Genomic DNA, 26,429 nt, shown 5'->3' with positions numbered 1-26,429 from the left:
AATCGGACTATTACTTGATATAGCTCCAATAGCATAACAGTTCTTATTCAATATTCTTTGTTTGCCTAAAAGAGAACTCGACAAATGCGATCCATGGTGGAGGGTATATAAAATTCGGCCCGGCCGAACTTAGCACGCTCTTACTTGATCATTTTTATCATTTAAAAACAGCAGACTATAGTTTGCTGTTTTGATACAAAAAAAATTATATTCTGGACATTTTCTGTAAGTACAAAATTTTTTCGAGTGTTCGTTTGGTCTTCCAGTTCATCCTCTTCTCAATTTGCCACATCTTCATTGGATACCAGAAAACAACTTAGAAGTAGCTAGACAAGATGCTGGCAAAAAGAAATCGTTGATATGATGCTCATTAAGTTTTAGCGTTTTCCTAAAATAGGCAACTATCACGAAGCCGATTTGTTGATATTTCCTTTTAGCACTTTTGCCAAGTTTGGCGCGAAACTCTGCGCAGTTGGCGCGCAAATGATCTAAGCCAAAGTTTTCCAGTTTTTCTTTGGCCCCTTTTGTTTGGTGGTTCTGTTTGACAACAAACAAAGGCCCACTCCTTGGTAGATGACGAGAGCCAGGGCCCGAGCCTTACACCCAGCCAGACAAGCCACTCTTATCTGTGCTTGTTTGTTTTGGTTTGGGCGTTTGTATATTTCTTTTTTTTTTTTTCTTTTTCAGTTCTTGATCCCATATATTGATCTATGTATTTCTTATGTGCATAACCATTTACTTACAAAAAAAAACCTAAGCTTACTTGGCTCGCTGTTGGTGCGATGTGGTGACTTTTGCTAGTTCGATTTTTTCTTTATTTGTCTCAAATGTGGTTTTAATGGCTCGTGTTCATGTTTGGCAAGCGTTTGCGGTGATTTATTTTCCCCCGTGCTGTTGGTCGATTCTGTACTTTGAGACCATAAATGGACAAATATCGGCGATGGAGTTTGTATTGTCATAAATTTGTTGAGTAAGAGTAATAGCTATGGAGAAGCATAGAAAGCATAACTACAGAGGTTCTCAAAGGTAAACATTTGTCTTCTGATGCTTTTCTAATAGATACCAATTCTTGTTTTTTTGCGAGGAAGAGAGATGCTGGTTGAAAACAAGTAAAACGTTTTATGTGTGGCCCGACTGAAGCCACCACATTGGGTTCTGTTAAAAATGTACGCAATTTAACTCAGTTTATTCTGAAGAAATTAAATTGGCGAGAAAAAAGGCTTGAAACAATAAGAGACCTCATTTTTATGCCGACTCTGAACCGACACCACGTCGTAGAGAAGGCTAAATACCTCAAAAATGTTGTCGACATTATGGAGGAGTAATCACCGCTGAAAATTGTTTCTGATGTTCTAGCCAGGGCTTTTCCCAGGCATTCATCGACGAATATGCTCAAAAAGATGATATAATAATTTCTGAACCAATCTAAACAGAATTCGGTGTGGGCTTTTGAAGCCATTACTATACTATACTTAGACAAGACAAACCGAAAATTTCGCTTTCAGCGTATCAATGCATTTCTTATTGCAATGATAATTTCGTTTGAGCTTCGTACCGCCGTTAATGAAAAAGTCGATTATTTCACTTCAAATTCGGCTTCTCCACAAAGAGGTTTCGCACTACGGCACGCTGCACTGCAGAGGCCCCTTATCATTTTAGCTAAAATTTGAGTCTTACAGCACTCATTGATATGTCGGAAGATTGCCCTTGTTCCTTAATGGAATGTTCATGGGCAAATTTGCATTTGCATTTGCATTGTCTACGAAAAAAAGGTAGAAAGTGGTCAGAATGATGATGACGTGGTCATTGGGGCTAAGGGAAAGTTTCCCGACTCTCTCAGAGATATACTTCAGGAAGCTCTACGTGCGACCAGGACTGCCTAGTCGGATTCGAGCAATTTTGCCTCGTGTCGAAGTCGCGATAATTTTCTCGCCTCCAAAAATATTTCATCAAAAAAATTTAAATTCTAAAAATTTTTTAGAATAAAAAAAAAATGTTAATATTTTTATACTAAGCTATTGTATTTTATTTTGCTGTTTTTACTTCAAGCACAATTTTTTTTTTTATTTTTTTTTTTAAATTATTTGTCGATGTATGGAAATCGTTTTATACCCATCACCGTAGGATAGGGGGTATATTCATTCCGTTTCCAACACATCGAAATATCAATAACCGACCCTACAAAGTGTATACATTTCCGTGTGTCTGTCCGTCCGTCCGTCCATCTGCCTTCAAAAATTAAGATATTGAGCTGAAATTTGGCACAGACACGTCTTTTTGATGCACGCTGGTTAAGTTCTTGAACGGGCCAAATCGGACCATATTTGGATATAGCTGCTATATAGACCGATTTTCTGATAAAGGGTCTAATGCCAATAAAAACTTTATTTTTCATCCGATTTTGCTGAAATGTGAAACAGTGAGTAGTTTAAGGCTACCATATATTTACATATCGATCTCCCGATAAAGGGTCTGAAGACCATAAAAGCTTTATTTATTACCCTAATATGGTTGAGATCGGACTATATTTAGATATAGCTGCCATATAGACCGATCTGCCGATAAACGGTCTGAAGCCAATAAAAACTTTATTTATTACACGATTTCGCTGAAATTTGAAACAGTCGGTAGGTTAAGCCCTCCCAACATCCGACCTAAGTATGGTTCTGATCGGACTATATTTAGATATAGCTGGCATATAGACCGATCTGCCGATAAGGGTCTGAAGCCCAAAAATATTCATTTATTACCCGATTTCGCTGAAATTTTAAACAGTGAGTTTTTCTGAGCCTCACGACCTTAATATGGTGCAGTTCGGTTTATAATTGGATATATCTGTAAAAGAGAATAATATTTTGTTCTACAAATTGAATAGTGGCATATATATTAGACCACTCAATGTCCGTGCCTAATTAGGGTACTTAAGTTATCTAATTTTCACTGGATTGTGACGAAATGGGATTTACATATATACCCAAGGTGAAGGGTATCCAAAGTTAGGCCCGGCCGAACTTAGCACGCTTTTACTTGTTTTGTTTCTCATTTAGATATATCATATCCTGAAAATTAATTGCATTGAAATGGAAAATATTGACAAATAAATAAAAGTTGAAAAACAAAAATAATCAGTCAAAATTTCGGAAAAAATGTTTTTTAGAGAAATTTATTGTTTTAAGAAAAAATTCATTTAAATTTTGTCTTAAGAACAAATTGCATTAAAATTTTGTCATTAGACAAATTTAAGAAAAAGACCAATAACATTTTGTCTCTTGAAATTTCTCCGAAATATTATCCTAACAATGGCCTTTTGTTTTGACATCTTGAGCCTCTAGTGGATTGGTCTAAGATTGGTTTATATGGCAACTGTATCCGGTTATGAACCGATTTTAATCGTACTTAGCACAGTTCTTGGAAGTCATAACAGAACACCTCATACTAATTTTTAGCAAATCGGATAAGAATTGCGCCATCTAGAGGCTCAAGAAGTCAAGATTCAATATCGGTTTAAAAAGTTGAACCGATATAACCCGACCTACATTAATAAGAGGTAAATATTTGTGCAAAATTTCAAGCGCCTAGCCCTGCGTATTCGAAAGTTAGCATGCTTTCAACACACAGACGGACGGACGGTCATGGCTAGATCGACTTAAAATGTCATGACGATCAAGAATATATAGATGAATATTTCGTGGTGTTACAAAAGGAATGACGAAATTCGTATATCCCTATGGTGAAAGGTATAAAAACATTTTCGAACTTTTTTTATCAAAGACAGCCATGCTTATGTCACACAATGTCTCACCATTAGAATTGAGTTTAGTAAATTGTTCTTAAATTCGAGCATGTTTTTGTAAACTCAAGAAATGGAAATTAACGTTTTAGTTATATTGAACCTAGGAGGCCACCGTAGCGCTGAGGTTAGCATGTCCACCTATGACGCTGAATGCCTGGGTTCGAATCCTGGCGAGACCATCAGAATGCTGGCAACATTTGTGAGGTATTATGCCGTCTCTCCAAAAAAGTGTCGCACTGTGCCACGTCGTTCGGACTCGGCTATAAAAAGGTCGTCGTTCGGACTCGGCTATAAGTTAAGCTTAAAACTTGAATCAGACTGCACTCATTGATATGTGAGAAGTTTTCCCCTGTTCCTTAGTGGATTGTTCACGGGCAAAATTTGCAATTTATATTGAACTTGAATACAAATTTGTCTAAGTAATTCATTCAGTCATAAATTTCATAAAAGTTATAGTCAACGATGAGATGCTTTTACTGTTGTTTAGTAACATTCCCGCTTATTTCAAAAACAAGTAAAAGCGTGCTTAGTTCGGCCGGGCCGAATCTTTTATACCCTCCACCATGGATCGCATTTGTCAAATTCTTTAATTGACTTTTTTTGAATAGAAAAACACTAGTCATAGAATAACACCGCCCTCCAGAGACTCGAAAAGTCAAACTGGGAGATCGGTATGCATGGAGCTATATCAAGTTATATACCGATTTCGACCATACTTAGAGCAGTTGTTTGAAGTCATACCAAAACGACATATGCAAAATTTCAACCATATTGGATAAGAATTTCGCCCTCTAGACGCCCAAGAAGTCTAATCGGAAGATCGGTTTATATGACGGCTATATCAGGATATGGACTGATTTAGACCATAGTTGTTTAAAGTCAAAATAAAACACTACATGCAAAATTTCGGGTAGATCGATGATTAGATCGATCAAAATGGGTAGATCGATGAGTATAGCAGTTATATTCAAATATGGTCCGATGTAGACCATACTCGACACCGATATATAGGGGTCCAGCACAACCCTCTGTTCCAAAATTCAGCGAAATCGGATAGCAAATACGCGTTCACGAAGCCTAATTGGGAAATTGGTGTAGAAGGGGGCTTTAACCAAACACGGCACAAATTGAGAAATATTCGACACGGACGTCTTTCTAACTAATAATAAGAGTTTATTGTTCATTTCTCGTATATTGGTATAAATTTGTCCGGTCGACAAAAATGCTCACTACCTAAAAAGGACATATCACAATCTTAAAAAGGACATATCGCAATTCTAAATTCGTCATTCCTCTTGTTACACATCGAAATATTGATTGGAAACCCAACAAAGCACTCTAGTCTCATTCGATTTAGCTTAAGATGTTTTTTTTTTCCGATAATTGTGCCTATAATGGTATATATCGGTTCCTTACCCCATTCTAATTTCGTCATTCCTCTTGTTACACATCTAAATATTGATTTGAAACCCAACAAAGCACTCTAGTCTCATTCGATTTAGCTTAAGATGTTTTTTTTCCGATAATTGTGCCTATAATGGTATAAATCGGTTCCTTACCTGGTATAGCAGCCATATAAACCGATCGCGGATCTTAACTTCTTGAGTCTCTAGAAGGCCCAATTACCACACGATAGTGCCGAAATTTGCAAGTAAAGTTTTGCTATGGCTTTCAATAACTGTGTATAGTCGAAAATTAACCGAACACCCGATTTGACTTCTTGAGCCTCTATTATTTGACTCAAATTGAAAACGTGGTATTTTTTTAACTTCTAATAGTCATGACAAGTACGATGCATCTGTATCTGCAAATGTATTTCCTATATATTTGAAAAATTCATTCAAAGAACTTTTCAAACATGATCCATGGTAGAGAGTATACTCTTAGGCCCTGCAAAACCTAACGCGAATTACTTGTTTTTTTTTTTCAAATATTATGAGGCCTGTGTCAAAGGCCACGAGACCTTTTCGAATCAATTTTACTTTAGTTTGTATCGTATTTAGTCTTCAATTACATGCCTTATAGGTATCATAATACATTCAATAGTATTAAAGTCCCTTGGGTCATCCCTGAACTTACCCGTTATCAAATTTCAAAGTTCATTGAAATCAGGGTAAAAATACGACTTTTATGAACTCATTTCTTATTGGAAGGTCGGTATAAATGGTGCTATATAAACTTATAGGTAATCTTTAAACTTTAGGCTGTAGAGTCTATGAATGTAACGACGATCTAGTATCTAGTATACATACTTTGAGGGGTCGAAAATGTATAATTTGATGTGTTGCAAATGGACCAAACGACCAAATCTTTGGTGCGGGGTATAAAAACATTTATGACATTTTTGGCTTGTAGAACATTTGGTAGGATTTGGAAGGGTTTTTCTTAAAATTAGGTAGGAAATAATTTTCTCGAGTGGCAACACTGTTCACAAGTCGCTTAATTTGAGTCCCATATTTGTCCGATTAGCCTGCATATCTGTTAAAGAAGATTTGTGGCTTGATACTTGCTCGCAAATTGGAATATTAGATTCGTTCTTCAACCTTAAAGTCTCTTCATTTATGTTTCATATTATCACAGTTGGTCTGAATATCCGTTTGGTAGACTTTTAGCGCCCCTCAGACACTTGATACCTAATATTATTCTCAGATTCGTATTCTACATCTAAAAGCTTTTCAATTGAGTCATACGGTCCCGTTCAACCTACATGCTTGTTTCGGAGGTTTCTTTAGGGGATTATTTCGAGAGGACGGTACCCCACACTTGGTCTCAAATTTTACTCTACACCCGATTACCTTTCAATTGAGTCCTGCATTACTTCAGATGGACTACTTTTTCATTGTGTTGGTTTTTGGGTTTTGGATTTTTTTCAGGCCCTTAGACCTGACCCCATATTTTTTCCCTACACTACCACTGTGGTACATGGTATTTTAACTTTGTGTATTTGTTTGCAACGCTTACAAGGAGAAGAGCTAGACCCATTGATAAATATACCGATCGGCTTAGAATCACTTCCTGGTTCGATTAAGCTATGTCCGTCTGTCTGTCCATGTATTATTGTGATCAAGTTAAAGGTCTCATTTATTGTCCGATTGTCATGAAATGTTGTCTCTTTTTCGACCCAAGAACGCTATTGATTTTGAACAAAATCGGTTCAGATTTAGATATAGCTCCAATATACAACTTTCATCCGATATGGAATTTTATGATTGTAGCAGCCACAATTTTGCTCCGATCTTTACAAAACTTTGCATGAGTTGTTTTATTTGACGTCCTAATTAGTGTACAAAATTTTTTAAAAATCGGTTTAGATTTAGATATAGGTCTCAGATATATCTTTTATCCGAAATAGACTTTAGCCTGTAGAAGCCACAATTTTCATCCCATGCAAAATCTAACGGTTTATTTGACGTTCCAATACGTGAGCAAAATTTCATTAAAATCGGCCCTGATTTAAATATAGCTCCTATATTTTTTATATATAAAATTGAATTTGTGATTGTTTGTTTGTCGGTTTGTTTGTTTGTTCCGTATAGACTCAAAAACGGCTGAACCGATTACCTTGAAATTTTCACAGATTGTGTAGGTTGGTCTGGAAAGAAACATAGGTTATAAATTTTTTTGATATCGGGAGGAGGGCGGACCCTCCCCCTTACCCCAAAAGTACTATCCAAAAATAAAATTGGGCCAATCGAGACAATACGGGATTCAAATGAAAGGTATTCGAGAGTAGAGTACGAATTTCATAATAAAAGTTGGGTCCAAGTACCTGGGGGGCGCCCCAGACCCAAAACCCCTTAAAATAGATTTATTTGACTATCATGACAATATGGGACTCAAATGAAAGGTATTCGGGACTAAATTACGAATATTAGGAATAGGCTTTATAATTTATTGATTAATTAATTGGCATTTTAGCCAATCACGGATATATGGGCCTTGGTTTGTTTGTTCCGTGTAGACTGAAAAACCGCAGAACCGTTTTTCTCGAAATTTTCGCATATTGTGTAGGTTGGTCTGGAAGGAGACATAGGCTATATAATTTTTCGTTATCGGAAGGGGACGGAGCCTTCCCCTTATGCCAAAAACACAACCAAAATCAAAAGTGGGCCGATCGGGACAATATAGGTATAAAATGAAATGTATTGGAGAGTAGAATACGAATATGGTATTAAAATATGAGTCTAAGTACCCATAAGGCCGCCCAACCCCAAAAATACCCCAAACAGACATATTGGACGTTCATTTTAATATGGGGCTCAAATGAAAGGTATTCGGAAGTAGATTTCGAATCTGGCATACAAAATCATATCGAAGTATAGGGGGTCATGATACCCCTCAAAAACGCCATTAGACACATTATGAGAACCTAGCGCCCCAGTGCCGGTGGCCGCCCCAGCCGCTCCAAACTGTTCATATTTACCGGCCATGGCAATATGGGGCTCAAATTGCAATTGGAAGTGCAGCACGAATTTTATATCCATATTTGAGTCGAAATGCCTGAGGTGCCATCCATCCCCTAATGAGAACATTACCCTAAAGAAGAATATTACCACCAGGAACCGAGAAGGGGCAAATTCTCACACATAAAATAGCCGAGTCCGAACGGCGTCCCGCGGTGCGACACCTCTTTGGGGAAAATTTTTTAAATTACCTTGTATGGCATTGTACCTCGCAAATGTCGCCAACATTAAGAGGGGATAAACACCGCTTTGTTCGATGTTCTTGCCAGGATTCGAACGCATTCAGTGTCATAGGCTACAATGGCACGGATTCGATATCCGCATTCAGTGTCCCCACCCTAAAAAGATATAAGAGAGTTAAAGAAGGCGCAGCGGAGCGGGCCCGGTTCGGCTAGTATATATATATTTCATCCGATATAGACTTTTAAGGCAGTAATAGCCACAATTTTGGTCACATCTTTACAATATAGTATGGATGCAAAATTTCGACATTACTAGCACAGGTTTAGATATAACTGCCATATATAATCTTTTATCCGATGTGGCCTTTTAAGGATGTGGTAATCCAAATTTTTGTCCTATCGTAAGAAAATCTTACAAGGTTCTATTTGAAATTTCAATAGGTATCCAAATTAAAGTCTGACTAGATTTTGAGATAAGTTCTATATATTAAAGTTACTATGTACACTAGGTGGTGTAGGGTATTATATAGTCGGCTCCGCTAGACCTTTGCCTTTCCTTACTGGTTATATATGCAATCTACTCCAAAGTACATACCATTTGAATCCCATATTGTCTCTATCGATTCACCTTTCTTTTAAGATGTTTTTGAGTATGGATGAAATGGTTTTTCTTATTTTGAATTTAAGTTTTATAGAAAATGATCAGCATCATGAGCATTCTATCAATGAATTTGGAATATTTTATTTTTTTATATGAAGGAAATAAAAATACGTCAACATTAGTTCATTCAGCAACTACCTGGTGCGGCAGACCCATTTCATGTAATTGCTTGCTTCATTGATGATAATTGATGCTATTGTAAACACGATTTTATATACCATATGCAACTATTTTTCTTTCGTCTACCTTAAGTGTTGACAATTTCTATGGCATTTTAAACTGCAGTTAAAGTTTATATCTGAATGACAATTAATAATTTGTCGGGCAGTAAACAATTATTATATGCGAAATAAATACAAAAAAGATACTCATGTCAAATTCTACGATAATTAATCGATGTGCGTTGGCGTTAAGTTATCTAAAGGTTTGGTTTACAGCATCAAATACCCTGTAGTGTATTTTTTGAATTTTAATAACTTTTGAGGAGTGATGAGAATAAGAACGAACTTGGAGCTATGATACTTCAACACACAGAAAAATATTAAAATCTCGCTTAAATGACTCAGCTGGGTTTTGCATTCCATATGTCTATGGAATCTGTAGTGATCTTTGTCTATATTACAGAGTCAAACATTTTATTAAAACAATACATAATATAATAAATTATTAAATTAAAATATTAATAATTAAAACTTCAAACTTTGATACGCCATTTTATTTGTTTACATTTAAAAGAATATATTGTAAAATAATAATAATGAAAACTTAGAACTTTGGTAATCTCTTTTTATATAATTGTTTATAGTTTGGCGCATTTTTCCCCAAAATGCTTTTCATTAAAGCTAAACCTTTCCGATACACCATAAATCAGCTCAGTGGTAGACAGAAGAACAAATTGAAGCCTACAGCTTTCAGACAATGCATCCAAAATTACCCACAAACTTCTCAGCATAACAATCAAAACAAAAAAAAAAAAAAACTAAAATTCCAGAAGATGTTACGAATGGGGAAAAACGACCGAGAAACTGAAAATCCATAGCAAAACAATAAATCAAATGAGAAGAAGCAGCAACGTAAGCTAAAAAACAAATCTTATCAGAAAACAAGAAAACAGCAAGACAACAATGGACATCTTAGCATGAGAAAACGGTCGAACACAATATCAAAGGCCAGACTCTAAAATGAAGAAGATGAAGCAAAATCAAAAACATGTCTTCAAACCACTCATTTACAAGCTGATGGTTTCTCATTTCTGCGCATGCCCGCCCAATGTACAACTATCTCCGCATCTGCAATGCAGTTCTTAATACTACAGACTCTTGAACAGAAAAACTTTAATTTTTTTCTGTATCCCACTTCTTTTTACACAAAACGAAAGTCAAGTTTTTATGTAGCCCCTTTAAACAAAATAAAGCCATTGCTTTACCGTCGAATTGCCGTTGTGCCGTTTTTTCAGTTTCTCCTGTCAAACATACATACATGGATATGTTCCCCTTCGTCCACTTTAGTTGTGTATGCCTTTTTCTTCATCTCCAATGTGGTTAGATTTTCGCTTGGGTATAAGACTAGAATCACTAAAGCAGCGCTCGTCATTGAGTGTTCCCTCAAACGTGTTTGAATACGACTACAAATGTGTTCGTTTACATAGTGGTTAAAACGTAGACAGTGAGGAGAGAAGAGAGCTTTACCATAGAGATGGCAGCCATTTTGTTGTGTCTTTTCAGTCTGTTCACCTAGGTTTTGGATAAAAAAGGCATTGTTTTGTGTGTTTATTTTAAGTTGGCTGGGTAACTGGGATTGGGATGTTGTTGTAAATCTGAAAAGACTTGGGCTGTATGAGATTTATAAAGAAATACTGGTAATGGGATTTTTTGTTGCTTGATTTATACAAACTTGGAAGGAATTTTATTTTGGGAAAGCAGTATCTTTGGAAAATAAGTTTTTTAGATAAACATACGAATTGAAGCAATTTTATACTGTTTTTTAATTTATTTGTTTGTTTGTTATTAAACAATAATTTTGATTTTCTCTTAGCTGTTAGGCTTTACAAAAGACTTAAGCAACACACCTCATTAATATTATTGCAATTCTTGAAGCATACTTTTAGGATTGTTTAAATACATAAATGGACGTTGGTAACTCGAAGATAAAAAATAGGTAAATATGTAGTGTTAAATTTAGTTTAGTTAAAAACAAACAACAAAAATAGAGCTGTTTTAAAAACTAGAGCTAGTAAATACGTAGAGTTAAATTTAATTTAGTTTGAAACGAACAACAAAAATAGATCTGTTTTAAAAACTAGAGCAATTCCATTGGATTAAAGTGAACGAGTGAGAATAGTTATATTATATGTTCTCGTCACGTACTGTAATGGTTTGGGGAAAATGTACATGCAAAGTCAGACATTTTATAAAGCCTAAAAATTTACAGAAAACTACCACCGAAGAATGGGAATTTATTCATTATATTCTTTCATTTGTAATACTTTGAAATATCCATTTCCGGCTCTACAAAGCACAAATATTTTTGATAATCGCAAAATTCTTAGAAGATGTAGCCATATCCGTCCGAAATCATGCCAAAGTTTTTAAAAATGAACGCAGATTTAATGGCAAGTCGCCCCAGTACCCGAGTTGGTATCATAATAGGTGCGTTCAATTCTCACCAGAAGTCTGGTCTGTGGCTACTTTGGTATCACAATTGACTAAAATAGTTGATGTGACTTTGTTTAGAAAAACAACTGTCTCTCTAACCTAACGTTTGCCGATTTTAGGTCTAAAACAAATAATAAGCACACAAATTATTCAATTTCGCTGAAAATTGACACAGTGATTTGTATTATATCCTTCGAAATCAGTGTCACGTATGGTTCAGATCGAGCTATATTTGGATATAGCTGATTTGTATACAGAACACCCGATTTTATGTCTTGGGCCCATTAAAGGCCTATCTACTACACGATTTCGCTGAAATTTAAATCAGTGAGTTGAGTTAGACCGTAGCACATCAGTGCCATAGATGATACTCTGGACATTAGCATGCCCGCCTATGACGCTGAACTTATTGGTTCGAATCCTGGCGAGAACATCAGATACATTCATTCATTCATTTTAGCGGTGGTTATCCCCTAATCCTAACCCAACCATCCCCCGCTAACGCTACCAACATGTGTGAGGAAGTATGCCCTATACAAATTCTACCCTATCCTGCTGCAGAAAGCCGTTCGAGCTCAGAGGGCTCCTATCATTGAGCTAAAACTTAAATCGAAGAACACTCATTGATATGTGAGAAGTTTGCCCCTGTTCCTTAATGGAATGTTCATGGGCAAATTTCCATTTTTCCTCGTTGCCATTCGGTCCTGATCCTGAAGATTTAGCTTATATGTTGCTAGGGTATACGCATAGATTCCAGTTCCCCTGGAATGTGTAAGGTAGTTCCTGGTCTCGCAAACTCGTCTCTTTACAATTCTCTGCGATATCTCTGTTGCTCGGTTGCTAGGCCCCCGGAACAGTTGAGTTTTGAACTGTTCAGCCAACTAGAGGAGAGATCTGCGACAGTCAAGGGAAGTTGTTTAGTTCAGAAATGTTCTCCAGAGATTTAATGGATGCCTGGCAGTCTGGGAAGATATTTATACTAATCGTCGTTATGACATCATATTTTAGCCATTCCATAACTTCTTTTTTATTAAATTCGGGCTACCCTTATATCTCTTTAATCCGATACCTTTTTAAGCACTACAGGGAATACTTCAGTAGGTTAGGAACAACTTACTAACCTTGTTCTTGAGCGATCTTATTCGGTTTATGTGGCCACGTTGCGGAGCTAATGGCCTCACTACCTCAAAAACTTTAGTGCAAATAAAATATTCGCCTTGTTAGAGCGAGCTGCTTAACAAATTTTAATTTTTAAATATATGTTGCTTTGGGAGTGGTTGGTGTGTCATTGATATGAGAGAAGTTTGCCCTGTTCCTTCGTGGAATGTTAATGGGCAAATTTGCATTTGCAAAACCAGATTTCCGTCAATCCAAGCCTGTTCTGCTGGCAGAAAGTGCCTCGTACTCGACCTCGACTTGAACTGTTGTCTTAGGTATCCCATCTGAAACTTCTTCCATTTATTTCAGGTTTCCTATAGTCGCCGCAATACGTAATCTGTATGTCTATGGTTCATATATCTAGAATAGTCTTCACTGCTCAAGAGGGTGCGGATCTCAGCCAATGCCTTCATTGGGCTTGACCTGATCTTATACTGTATCCAAAATCCCATCGCCTTTAGTCTCATAGCTGCAGTGGCTGGTTGGTTCGAATATCTAAAATAGTCTTCAGTGCCCCAGAGGGCGCGATCTCAGAGTGATACTTTTGAATGCTAATGTTGCACTTTTTCTCCATCGAAGTTCACCAAACTACCAAGGCGCAAGTTAGTATTGGTATAATCACGCTTCGGTACAGCCAGTGGACTATCCCATTTCGAGCATTCTGATGCATAGTGCTTACATCTTTGAGACATCTCGGTACGCTACCGAATGTGATACTTTCAGTTCAGTTTCCTGTCCAAGAAATCGTTCTATTAAGACAATAATGTTTTTTGATTTTTTATAGTAAACACAAATAGCAAATTTTTTAAAACCGAATAAGAAAAGACAAATAAAGAATACACCTGACTTGAATATTTTATATCCCTAAAGTATGCTATGAATTTGCTTTTCCAATTTATGGTTGAAAGAAAGTATTAAGAGAATGTTATGTCAAAGCTCTCTTAACATCTAGAGGATTCTCTTTTCTAACAACAGGTAAACATGTTTGGCAAAATTTCCCAAACAAGTATTGTTTCTTTGTCAAAGCATGCCTTCAAAAATAAACCAATCTAAGCGAGAGAATGAGAGCAAGAGAACGTCATGTTACTGCTCAACAAAGGTTCATGGCTTAAAATAAATACCCCTTTTTATGTTGGCAGGGAATTTTTACCTGTTGGTAAGCCTGTGTTAAAAATGCTCTCGAGTTAAGCAGACGTGGTGGCGCAAACCGATTCGAGTTTCAAAAAATAGTAAAGTAAACAAACAAAACAAAAAACAAATATAGTGAAACATATACAGATTTGTAGAAGAAAACAAATCGAGAAGTTTATATTCAAAATCATTATTAATGCAGAAAGCAAATGAATGTTTATAATTATGCAGTTGCCAAGATGATTAGGTGTTTTGGTGTTTGTGTGAATCTTAATTTTAAATCTCAGCCATTGTGGCTGCCAATTATTAAATGATGATACTTAACTTTGGCCCGAAGAAAGAGCGTGTCTACATTGCCATAGTGTTGCCGAGGCAGCAGAAGCTATACTCAAAGTGACTAGCAGATAAGAAAAAAAGTTCAAAGTATTTGTGAACTTTTGACATTTTCAATCAAAAAATCAATATGCATTGTACTATAGAACAAAAAAAAAAAAATGGAGAAGAATAATCAAATTTGTGTTATTTGATGTAGAAAAACAAATCTAATTCTCATTTAATGAAAACTAAACAAAAATTACTCAAATTTAGTTGAGGCTTAAACGCAAAATCTTCTTAAATTGAATTATTTACAATGACACAAAGTAAGGTTACCATAAAGTATTTGTTAGGCTAACGTAGTGCAAATTTTTGGTAACCATCAATGATGCGATGTGTAGTGCGTGTTATAAATGTTGCACCTTACGTTTAATGATAAATGACCCTTTGGAATCTTCTCTGGACTTTTAAGAGGCTTGAAAGAAATAAAACAAGCAGGTGCATTTAAAGTTAACGAAAATTTGGCGAAGAAGTTACAATACAAACATATGTTGCTAACCATCCACTAAACAAAAGTAAAACAAAAACTATCCCTTGTTGCCAAAAGGTGAAATACTAAAAAACGGTTTAAAAGTAGGGGATGTTCCTTTGTAGAAAACGTCCCTTCTTCGATACTCAATGAAAAAAAAAGAAACTACAGCCATAAAAAAGTTGCCATTTAAAAAACTTGGATTCACTACTCCCTTAATTCGTTTGTAACTCGTTTATGCAAAAACAAAAAATCCTATCGAGTATACACCCAACATGTTACCAATGAAGCATAAAACTACAACTTGAATAAATAATAAAAAACCATTAACACAATAACAACTGTTTCGATAGTTTTCTTTGTGACTAAAACAAAAATTGTGCATAAAATTAACCACTCAACCCTCGAATCATTAATAAACAAATCACAATGGCAACAATGGATACCGTAGCTATTAAAACTGCGCCACCCCATGCTCCCTTGGCTTCATCGCTCCACCATCAACAACAACAGCAGCAGCAACACTCAAAGCATTCCAAGCATAGTTTGGCTCGTACCCACAGCAGCAGCAGCTGCAGCAATATCTCCACGTCCTCCTCCTCTTGCCAGGCCAATAATCCCAGTCTTAGTAACCCCAATATTGCTGCTGGTTCAGCCAACAATGATGCGATCTACAACAAATCAAGTATTGGCGCATTTTTTCAAACTTGCAAGGTAAGCACAAATGCCTAGCTATCTTGTGGCGAACAAGCAAGCTAAGTTTTAAAATTGCAAATAAAAAAATTCGCTATACGATTTTTATAAACGATTTTCAGCAGCTAGTTTTGCTAGTAAATCTAAGCTTAAAATAATCATAGGAATTTCATTGAAAATGCCATAGGAATTTCATTGAATCTTTTAAAGACCTTTGTTAACTAGAACTTGGCAACAAATTATCGATGTTCAATTAGAATTTCATTTTGAGATGACACAAGTCAAAGTAGCCAAACAAGGTTTTATTAACTACACTTGAATAACCATAATGTATTGCGGGTATGATGACCCGGACTTTACCAAATAAATGTAATCATCATTAGTCTTTGCCAAAAACGTCCTTTTGAGTTGTATTAAAAATAGTCATAAATTAAGTTATTGCAGTTGTTTTGAGATGTTTTTGATTTTCTTTCATACATTACCAATTAGTCGCCCAAAGCTAATTGTCTGATATTTTTTAGAATGGGGTAATGTGTTAAATGAGCGTCCAGTTAATAATGTCATTAAACTTAGTCTTGTCACAGTAGGAGTTTGAAAAAACATCTCATTAAGGCATATGAGTGTCAACTTTTATATTAAGTAGGTGGGCTTTAAAACAGACCTCAATTCGATCGGCAAACGGGGGTCGGAACCGATTAACCTCGTAAAAGAAATTACAATTATTGTTTTTTGTGGGCTTTCTTCATTACACTGATAGAAAAAGGACGTTGCAAAATCATGCGCCAATGGTGCCAATATCATGAACAGACGTTGTTGAAAATATTGTCAACGTGCGGCGTTGATTTTGTGAACGCGCTTTATTGATTCATGCACCGACCGTTATGTATATCATCAGTACAACATTTAAAGGTTTACCAACCTTAAGGTCACACGTAAGGATGCTACCGTAGCGCAGAGGTTAGAATGTTCGCTTATGATGTTGAATGTCTCGGTTCGAATCCTGGCGAAAACATCAGAATAAATTATCGGCGGTGGTTATCCCTTCATAATGTTGGCGACATTCGAGAGGTACCTCAGTGGGAAAACTAGTAAAGCCTGCTTAAATCAATCCTGATAAAAGCGCTTCAAGGCCTTCAAGGACCGTCCGTATGTCTTCTAAAATGAAGCTTCCAAGAGGATTACCTTGCAACTTGAAATGATATCAGGCCTCGATATGGCCGTCTTTTCCCGCTGGGACCATGTCATGTAAAAACTTCTCCCCTAAGAGGTATCGTACCATAGCACGCCTTTCGGACTCGGCTATAAAAAAGTAGGCCCCTTATCATTGAGCTTTAAACTTGACGGACAGCACTCAGTGATATGTGAGATGTTTGACCCCGTTCCTTAATGGATTGTTCATGAACAAAATTCCATTTCCAACCTTAAGTTCAAATGACTTTTAAAACATTGTATGTTCATACCCAGTGGAAAAACCAGTAGGGCCTCCTTAAATCAGGTCTGACAACAGTTTTGCAAAGCTTTCTAATTAAAGGACCGTATGCCTTCTAAAATACAACTTCTAAAAGTTTAACAAGAGATGTATACCCCAGAAAATATATTGATCTTCTGACGTTCTGTCGTTCTTCGTAAGGCCATGTAGGCAAGTACTAACCTGGCAATGCCACTCAACTTATATAATAATATATAAACATGGAATTCGGAATTCAGGCCTCGCGGATGCAAAACAAGGAATGATATCAAGCCTTTAAGTCGCCGCCTTTTCCCGTCGGATAGACGGCTATGGTACAATGTAGTTGGAACGCAGATAGATGTTGTAAGAATATGTACAGAGTTTCGAACGTTTCGTTCACAAAAAACTGTTGTTTATTGAGAACCTTTGTTGTTGTTGTTTATAAACACATTTTCATATGGAGGTGGTGATCCTCGTCAAGCTCCTGTAGGTGAGCAAGCTCGTTGCGGTCCGAAAGACCGATCGCCGCGAGAACAGGTCGGCCATTGATTATTTAAAGGCGCCAATAACTCGCATTGTCATATCGAGCATCGTAGGCACTCAGTATTTGTGCAAGAGCCAGTGCCACCCGACCTCTACCTGAGACTCCCCGCTCGATACCACGACTGCAGTTATAGCTACTTCAGATAGAGCATTCCACTATCCGCAACGGGTAGCTCGCAGCTAAGCTTCTCGTGACAGCAATGAACACCACACAGATCGAACCTCAATGTTCCAGCTTGTGTAGTGCTCACAGCTTTTTGTGTTTAAAAACATCTGTGTGTTGAGACACCAATCGACCATTGTGGTCAATTTGACAACGCCATTCTTAATTTTTTCCATATTTGCATGTCTTAGACTAGGTTTGGTTAAAAATAGCGTGCGGATATTAAACCGTCAATGCCCTGCTCTGAATAATGAACAAGCACATTTTGAAGGATTTGAATGATTAGGATCTGCCTATAAATAGTGCGTTGGCAAGCAGTACAAAATTTAGCATTGACGTTACGACCAAATCTCACCGCAGTTGGGTATCCTTACCAATTTCTGAGTAAAAGAAGAATTGTTGCCAAATTTTGAAAAAAATGTGTTTACGATCCTGTGCTCCACCATAGATCGCAATTGTCAAATTCTTAGCAAGATATTTCTTTATAGGCCAACAAGCATAATGAATAAAAATTGGTATGCTATTCAGGTAATGAACTTCGGACGATCATAATAGAAGTCATTGTGCAAAATTTTAGCCAATTCGAAAAAGAATTGCGCCCTATAGGTTCTCAAGAAGTTTATTCCGGAGATCCGTTCATATGGGAGCTGTATCAGGTTATGAACCGATTGATACCATACTCGGCATAGTTGTTGGAAGTCATAGCAAAACAATTTATGAAAAATGTCAGCCAAATCTGATAATGATTCCATCCTCTAGGGGCTCAAGAAGTTAAGATCCGAGATCGGTTTATATGGCATGTTACATATATCATGATATAAACCGAATTGTATCATACTTAGCACAGTTTTTGGAAGTCAGAAGTGGTTTTATACAACACCTTTGTTGGGTCTCAGATCGATATTTCGATGTGTTACAAACGGAATTACGAATTTAGTATTTTCCCCATTTAATGGTGGAGCGTATAAAGGTAACCTCGAAAAGTATAGGTCAGGAATTCCGTGATACTTACTCAATACTAAATTGCTGTCCATTCCACGCCCCTAAGTTGGTTCAAGTCTAGTATTGTGGTATTAAGTGCCGGGATCTGTTAGCCTCGAAAGTCGGGCAGTGACATAAGAAATGATCCAACGTAATATCATCTTCATCAAATTCTCAACATATATCATTAGTTGTCGCAGCGATTCTGTATAAGAGCGCCCTTAGTCCTTATATGCCAAAATTATATCGAAAGTCATACTTCCTTTCAGTATTAGCCTTTTCTTCCCTTGATCCGGATGTCCCCAATGGATTTTCGTAGTCCTACTGACAGTTTCACTGTGCTTCATGTACGTTCATTGCCCACACTCTTAACTCAGACTGCGTCGCACGAGAGACTTTGGACTCAACAAGTTAATGGATGGAAGTCCTCTGTCTTTTCACGGCGACATCGTCTGTGCCCTTACTCAGAGAAAACGTTGTTCTCCTTTTTACATTGCAAGATCGTTCGTAACCTCACCCTTTTGGTTGTTTAAGCTCTGATAGACATCTTACTGTACGTAATGACGTTCACACTCGACGCCTTCACTTAAATACTTTATCACCACATGCCTCATACTTATTCTATGGAACGGATATCTGAAATAATCTCAATCGCGCTTGCTCCTTATCGCCCTTTCTGAAACGATTGTATTGTCCTCATTTTGCGCAATGGAATGACCTGCTTCTATGTTTTATCCAATCTCCTATCATCTTAAGTGCCACAGCCTGAAGTCCCATAGTCTTCATCGCACCGTCTTTGCGAAAACAAAATGTTCCCCGAACCTGTTGTATTGGCCTCATGTTGCACTTTTCGCCATCGTAGTCCACCAAACTATTGAGACGTAAGTTAGTATTAATCACGCTCATATAGATCCAGTGGAGTATTATCGTATTCAGGCCGTAGTGACGAATTCTTAGAACGTTCCTAAATGTGTCACTTTTAGTTCAGTATCCTGTAAAAGATCACCCCTAACTTCTTGACGTTGTCGGATACCCAAATCGTTCTGATGAGGAAACGTGGCGTGTCAAATTGGCCCACCTTCGTCTCCGTCGTGAACAGACGAATAATCTGTTTTTCTATGAGTCGGATATCTGGAATAGTCTCCAGTGCCCTAGTGGCAGTGGTCCTCATAGCCCTGCTTTTGCCAAGATAACATGTTCTCTGAACCTGTTGTATACGTCGCACTTTTCTCCAACGCAGTCCACCAGGGAGATGTCAGTCTTCTGGGTTAACATTGGGACCCCTAGGTGTAGCTCAGTCGTATGTAATCTCCAATACCCTTTCGATCAATTTCGGATCCTTATCTTTTAGAAGTCTTATAACATCGTCTGCTTAGCAGACTGGTTCAAATCCCTTATCAGTCACTTTCTCCCTTGTCCTTATGTTATAAGATACAGAATTTATCCACCTGTTTCTTAGTATATGGTTTACCCAATCATTAAGGACCTGGTCCACCCGGTGCTGGGCTTAGGATTGATTCAGTGTGTCGCTTCTCACATTTTTAAAAGTCCACTCGATGTTAATGCATAACGCCAAAAGTATGCATCTTGTCATCAAAAGATTCTTCTGGTGGATTTGTGCACAACCTAGTACAGGAGGCACTGAGCAATTCGCTACTCTTTACCATAGTATTCTCTATAAGCCCCATGGTTTTGGAGTAGAAAGGACGAAAGGCTTATTGATCCATAGTCCTATCCTTGCCGGGTTTGGGTATAAAGACCATCCTTTCCTTCGGCCAGGCCATCAGGGCATTCTGTGAATATAGCGTCCAGGGCATTCTGTATATATAGCGGCCATGTAGGACGAGATGCTGCCTGCCACCCCCTGCAGGAGATTACACACATCCATTGTATCCATTTTTCTTTTGATGTAAGTAGTCTCGGTGGATAAGGGTGCTATATATTTGCTCCGCTCGACTTTGCTCATTGTTTACCTGTTTTGATCTAAGTTCAAAAAGTATATCTAAGTATTTTATTCCTAAACTATTTTCTGCATATGATGGATTTTTATCAGTTCATCTGGCGCGAATATAAGATATTTTAAATCTAAACACTTACATTTGTTTAGCTATGCATTTGGTTTAGCTATGCACCTTGTTTCGAAATTTAAAATTTTCTCTGAGTACTTATTTAATTATATTTCTAGTTTTTATATTCAAAACTTTGCAAAGTTTTTAATTTTTGCCAATTTTCTTTTGATTTTTGAGTTCATTAGGAAATTGCAGCTTTCTTTCCAAGTGCGTTTCTTAAGTCTTTTGTTAAGCCGAATAAAACCAGTTTGTGTGTTATCGTAATTATGTTTAAATAGTGATTTTTATCAAAAACCATTTTGCCATTTCCAAGAAGACTAAATAAAATTATTATATTCTTAATCATAATGGAGTTAAGTACCACATAGCACATAAATGACCCCTTTTTAGTTTTATCGCCGAAGCATTATTGGCATTTAAGTCAAGCATGTACTACCAACTAGGCAGGTAATTGGAAGAATGAAAATAATATAAACATTATCATTCCTAGAATATCTCACACTAACCCTCGTTTCAGAATTCCTATTCCCTACGAATATGGTCAAATCTATTCATTGGCTTATCCATTGTAATAAACCCCAAAATGCCAATGCCAGGCATAGACTTTGGAAACATGACAAGCAACACACTTACATTTCGTAAATAAAGACCAAGAGGTTTGCCTGTTCATCACACTATTTCAATGTACCCCCGAACATTTGTTTCTAACGAAACTTGTTAACAGCATAAAATCACTTACCGTAAGACTGGCGTCCGGCGCAAGTAACGTAAACACACTCCGCAAAACTATCATTGCCTGCTACCTCCACTCATTATTGGCCACATGTTACGTGGTCTGGTATCAAAAAATAGCTAGACTTCTATGATTTCCCGCTCAAGTGTTTGCTTCTTCATTTAGTTGGTTATATTGTTTTCTTTGTTTTTTTTTTTTTCATTTTCGTTCTTTAATTTCGTTTTTGTAATTGTTTGGATCAAAGTTTCAGCTTAGTAGCATATGCTCGATGTTTTTTTACTGTTTTCTACTTTGCAGAGAAAGACAAGCGAAACGACGACTGCTTGACTTAGCTCACCAAGTTTCACGTGCTGCATATTGAAAACTTGATGTACAACAAACTGTCTGTCTATCCCATAGTGACTTTTGTTAAAACCCAATAGAATTCTGTCAACGTTTAGCTTTTTCTGCGTTTTGAAGTGGTGTTTGGTTAAAATTATGATTTGGAGAAGATTTTGAAGAGAGAGTAGAATTGCCTTATAGACCAAATTCAAAATTTTAAATCTGGAGCTGAAGATATACTTTGAATGCTTATTAGTTCTGACATTATCATTTATATAGCCATGGTATATCAAAAGATCTTTAATGGTGAGGTGGATACGCTGATTTTTCTATATCTTTTAAAAATAAATTTACCAAAAATTTTTGATAACTGCTAAACTGATTAATAGAAAATGTCTAAGGTGTCAATAATAACAACGAAATATTGATTTTCCAACCCATAATTTTAAGATTTAAATGTTTTTTAATTAATTTTTCTTTCATTCCATTAAAATGTTTGTTCAAGTGTGTTCGTCTTGTCAAGCCATTAAGGTAACCATAATTATTATGCCACTTTCCATAGCCGCAGCCCTTTCTTAAAAACAAAACACACAATTCAATACTCATATTAAAAGTCATATTTATGTTAATTTTAACTACTCCCCTGCCATTCGAGTGACACTTGTTGGTTGCCATGAAATTCTTGTCTGTTATTGTTTGCTTGTAGCCCATAAAACTGTCAGGTTTTAAAGAGGGTTGTTGGTTTAATTGGTTGGTTGGTTACCTTTTACGACTGTCCCTTACCACAGAACTGCTTTGATGAAATATTAGAACTTCTGTAACCAATTCTAATGTTCTTCTCAAAATTCGTTTGTAGAGAAGCATTATCAGCCATCACAATTTTGTGAAGCTCTTTTCAAATTGCATATTTTTAGTGAAGGCTGAAGAAGGGTTGCTTGCAGTAGACTGCAACTGACAATAAATATTTTGGACTGTTTTAATGAGTTATCGTTTTGATATTTCATACCTATTACCTATTACGAATTCTGAAATGGGAGGGATTTGAACCGGTTGCTACACAGACGATATTATGATACTTTTGAGGTAAAGATAAGAATAAGCTACGTGGAAGGGCCGAAAGTATCTTGGAAATGGTATGCGTCTGGGCTGCACATAGGGGTCTAATTGTTTATATCTAAAAGATTGAAATCTGCGTATTCGCGGAGAAAATAAAATTTGATCAATTTGAACGATTTCGATATCTGGCAAAGGCCAATATTTAGAAGTGGTCTCCGAGAATGTACTGAGAAGACTCGCCGATGTTGGGCATGTGTAGACCAATTATTACTTACGCCTCAGTAGTTTGGTGGACATAGGAGTAATACAACAGATTCAGAGAACATGTTGTCCCGGCATAGGCGGGGCAATGAGGACCATGCCCACTAGGACATTGACGACTATTCTAGAAAACCCAAACCCATAGACACCCATACAGATTAACGGCCAAGAACATTATCTTATTATACCCTCCACCATAAGATGGGGGGTATACTAATTTCGTCATTCTGATTGTAACTACTCGAAATATTCGTCTGAGACCCCGTAAAGTATATATATTCTTGATCGTCGTGAAATTTTATGTCGATCTAGCCATGTCCGTCCGTCTGTCCGTCCGTCCGTCCGTCCGTCTGTCTGTCGAAAGCACGCTAACTTCCGAAGGAGTAAAGCTAGCCGCTTGAAATTTTGCACAAATACTTCTTATTAGTGTAGGTCGGTTGGTATTGTAAATGGGCCATATCGGTCCATGTTTTGATATAGCTGCCATATAAACCGATCTTGGGTCTTGACTTCTTGAGCCTCTGGAGTGCGCAATTCTTATGCGATTGAAATGAAATTTTGCACGACGTGTTTTGTTATGATATCCAACAACTGTGCCAAGTATGGTTCAAATCGGTTCATAACCTGATATAGCTGCCGTATAAACCGATCTTGGGTCTTGACTTCTTGAGCCTCTAGAGTGCGCAATTCTTATCCGATTGGGATGAAATTTTGCACGACGTGTTTTGTTATGATATCAAACAACTGTGCAAAGTATGGTTCAAATCGGTCCATAACCATATATAGCTGTCATATAAACCGATCTTGGGTCTTGATTTCTTGAGCCTCTAGAGGGCGCAATTCTTATCCAATTTGAATGAATTTTGGCACATAGTATTTTGTTATGATATCCAACAACTGTGCCAAATATGGTTCAAATCGGTTCATAACCTGATATAGCTGTCATATAAACAGATCTGGGGACTTGACTTCTTGAGCTTCTAGAGGGCTCAATTTCTATCCGATTTGGCTGAAATTTTGCAAGACGTTTTTTATACCCTCCACCATAAGATGGGGGGTATACTAATTTCGTCATTCTGATTGTAACTACTCGAAATATTCGTCTGAGACCCCGTAAAGTATATATATTCTTGATCGTCGTGAAATTTTATGTCGATCTAGCCATGTCCGTCCGTCTGTCCGTCCGTCTGTCCGTCCGTCCGTCCGTCCGTCCGTCCGTCTGTCTGTCTGTCGAAAGCACGCTAACTTCCGAAGGAGTTAAGCTAGCCGCTTGAAATTTTGCACAAATACTTCTTATTAGTGTAGGTCGGTTGGTATTGTAAATGGGCCATATCGGTCCATGTTTTGATATAGCTGCCATATAAACCGATCTTGGGTCTTGACTTCTTGAGCCTCTGGAGTGCGCAATTCTTATGCGATTGAAATGAAATTTTGCACGACGTGTTTTGTTATGATATCCAACAACTGTGCCAAGTATGGTTCAAATCGGTTCATAACCTGATATAGCTGCCGTATAAACCGATCTTGGGTCTTGACTTCTTGAGCCTCTAGAGTGCGCAATTCTTATCCGATTGGGATGAAATTTTGCACGACGTGTTTTGTTATGATATCAAACAACTGTGCAAAGTATGGTTCAAATCGGTCCATAACCTTATATAGCTGTCATATAAACCGATCTTGGGTCTTGATTTCTTGAGCCTCTAGAGGGCGCAATTCTTATCCAATTTGAATGAATTTTGGCACATAGTATTTTGTTATGATATCCAACAACTGTGCCAAATATGGTTCAAATCGGTTCATAACCTGATATAGCTGTCATATAAACAGATCTGGGGACTTGACTTCTTGAGCTTCTAGAGGGCTCAATTTCTATCCGATTTGGCTGAAATTTTGCAAGACGTTTTTTATTGTTACTTTCAACAACTATGTCAAATAAAGTACAAGTCGGTTCATAACCTGATATAGCTGTCATATAAACCGATCTGGGATCTTGACTTCTTGAGCCTCTAGAGGTCGCAATTATTATCCGATTTGCCTGAAATTTTGTACGACGGATTCTCTCATGACCATTAACATACGTGTTTAATATGATCTTAATCGGTCTATAGCCCGATACAGCTCCCATATAAATCGATCTCCAGTTTACTTCTTGAGCCCCCTAAGGGCGCAATTATTATTCGAATTGGCTGACATTTTACACAGGTCTCCAACATGTAATTTAATTGTGGTCCAAGCCGGACCATATCTTGATATTGCTCTAATAGCAGAGCAAATCTTTTCTTATATCCATTTTTGCCTTAGAAGAGATGACGGGAAAAGAACTCGACAAATGCGATCCATGGTGGAGGGTATATAAGATTCGGCCCGGCCGAACTTAGCACGCTTTTACTTGTTTTTCACTCGATTCGTTCGCCAAATCATTGAAAACAGCAGATTATATAAAGGGAAAAAACAGCTTTCAATGAATTGGTGAACGAATCGAGTGACAAAAAAAAAAACAAAGTTAGTGATCTGGGCGGTAAGTATGTGACAGCCACTGCGGCTATGAGACTTAAATCGATGGGTAAGTGTATAGAGGGTTTGATTGGGTCACACCGTCACGGTATGGTTAGGTTAGGGTTAAGAGGCAGTCTGCCATCAGACTCACTTAGATGTCTTTGTCCATTGTGATACCACAGGAACAGAAGAAGGAAGATGGCTTCTAGTTCCTACCGTTCAACCATCTAAACCGCCCAATAGATTGCGAATGTTAACATTCGCTAAATCAGACAGGTTCTCAAAGAAATAAAAACCTAAAGTGGAACTCCTTCTGACTGCCAGTGCGGGACACATACACAGAAGGTGTTCTAAATATAGTCTCTTCTACTTCAATGTCCTTACAGCTTCTGCAAAAGTCGTTGCTGGCAAACCTTCAGTTTGTCAACATGTTTTCCGATTAGACAGTGACCAGTCATGACGGACACGATGACTGAGACGTCTGTTCTGGCCAATGACAGCAAAGCGTCAGACCTCTTCAAGTCTATATTAGACCACATAGTTTTGGAATGCTCGTAGCCCCCTCTTTGTGATCATCTATCATTCGTTGTCCTTCGGGCCTGGCCCTGAAAACTTAGCTTACATGTCGCTAAAGACATACCCACAGATTTCAGTATCCCTGGAATCTGTAGGGTAGTTCCTAGTCTCGCAAGCTCGTCCACTTTACAATTCCCTGGGATATCTCTGTGGCCCGACACCCAGAACAGGTGAATTTTTAACTGTTCAGCCGTCTCGTTG

The 26,429-nt window shown here is 37.4% G+C and overlaps 1 protein-coding gene across 4 annotated transcripts in view; it reads left to right on the top strand.

Annotated features, from left to right (window-relative positions):
• The window catches only part of LOC106081420 (uncharacterized), a 334,294-nt gene that overhangs the window by 207,993 nt on the left and 99,872 nt on the right, over positions 1-26,429 (top strand). Inside the window, exon 1 of one of the 4 annotated variants that reach the window (XM_013243353.2) lies at positions 14,597-15,600. The exons of the other annotated variants lie outside the window; for them this stretch is intronic. Coding sequence (XP_013098807.2) covers positions 15,316-15,600 — 285 coding nt within the window. The 5' untranslated portion in view covers positions 14,597-15,315. Of the gene's footprint in view, positions 1-14,596; positions 15,601-26,429 lie in introns of those variants that run through there. 4 annotated transcript variants of the gene reach the window in all.

Source organism: Stomoxys calcitrans, chromosome 4 (genome assembly GCF_963082655.1).
Source record: "Stomoxys calcitrans chromosome 4, idStoCalc2.1, whole genome shotgun sequence".
Lineage (NCBI taxonomy): Eukaryota > Metazoa > Arthropoda > Insecta > Diptera > Muscidae > Stomoxys > Stomoxys calcitrans.
The sequence above is the reverse complement of the archived record's forward strand: the minus strand, read 5'-3'. Positions and strand labels throughout refer to the sequence as shown.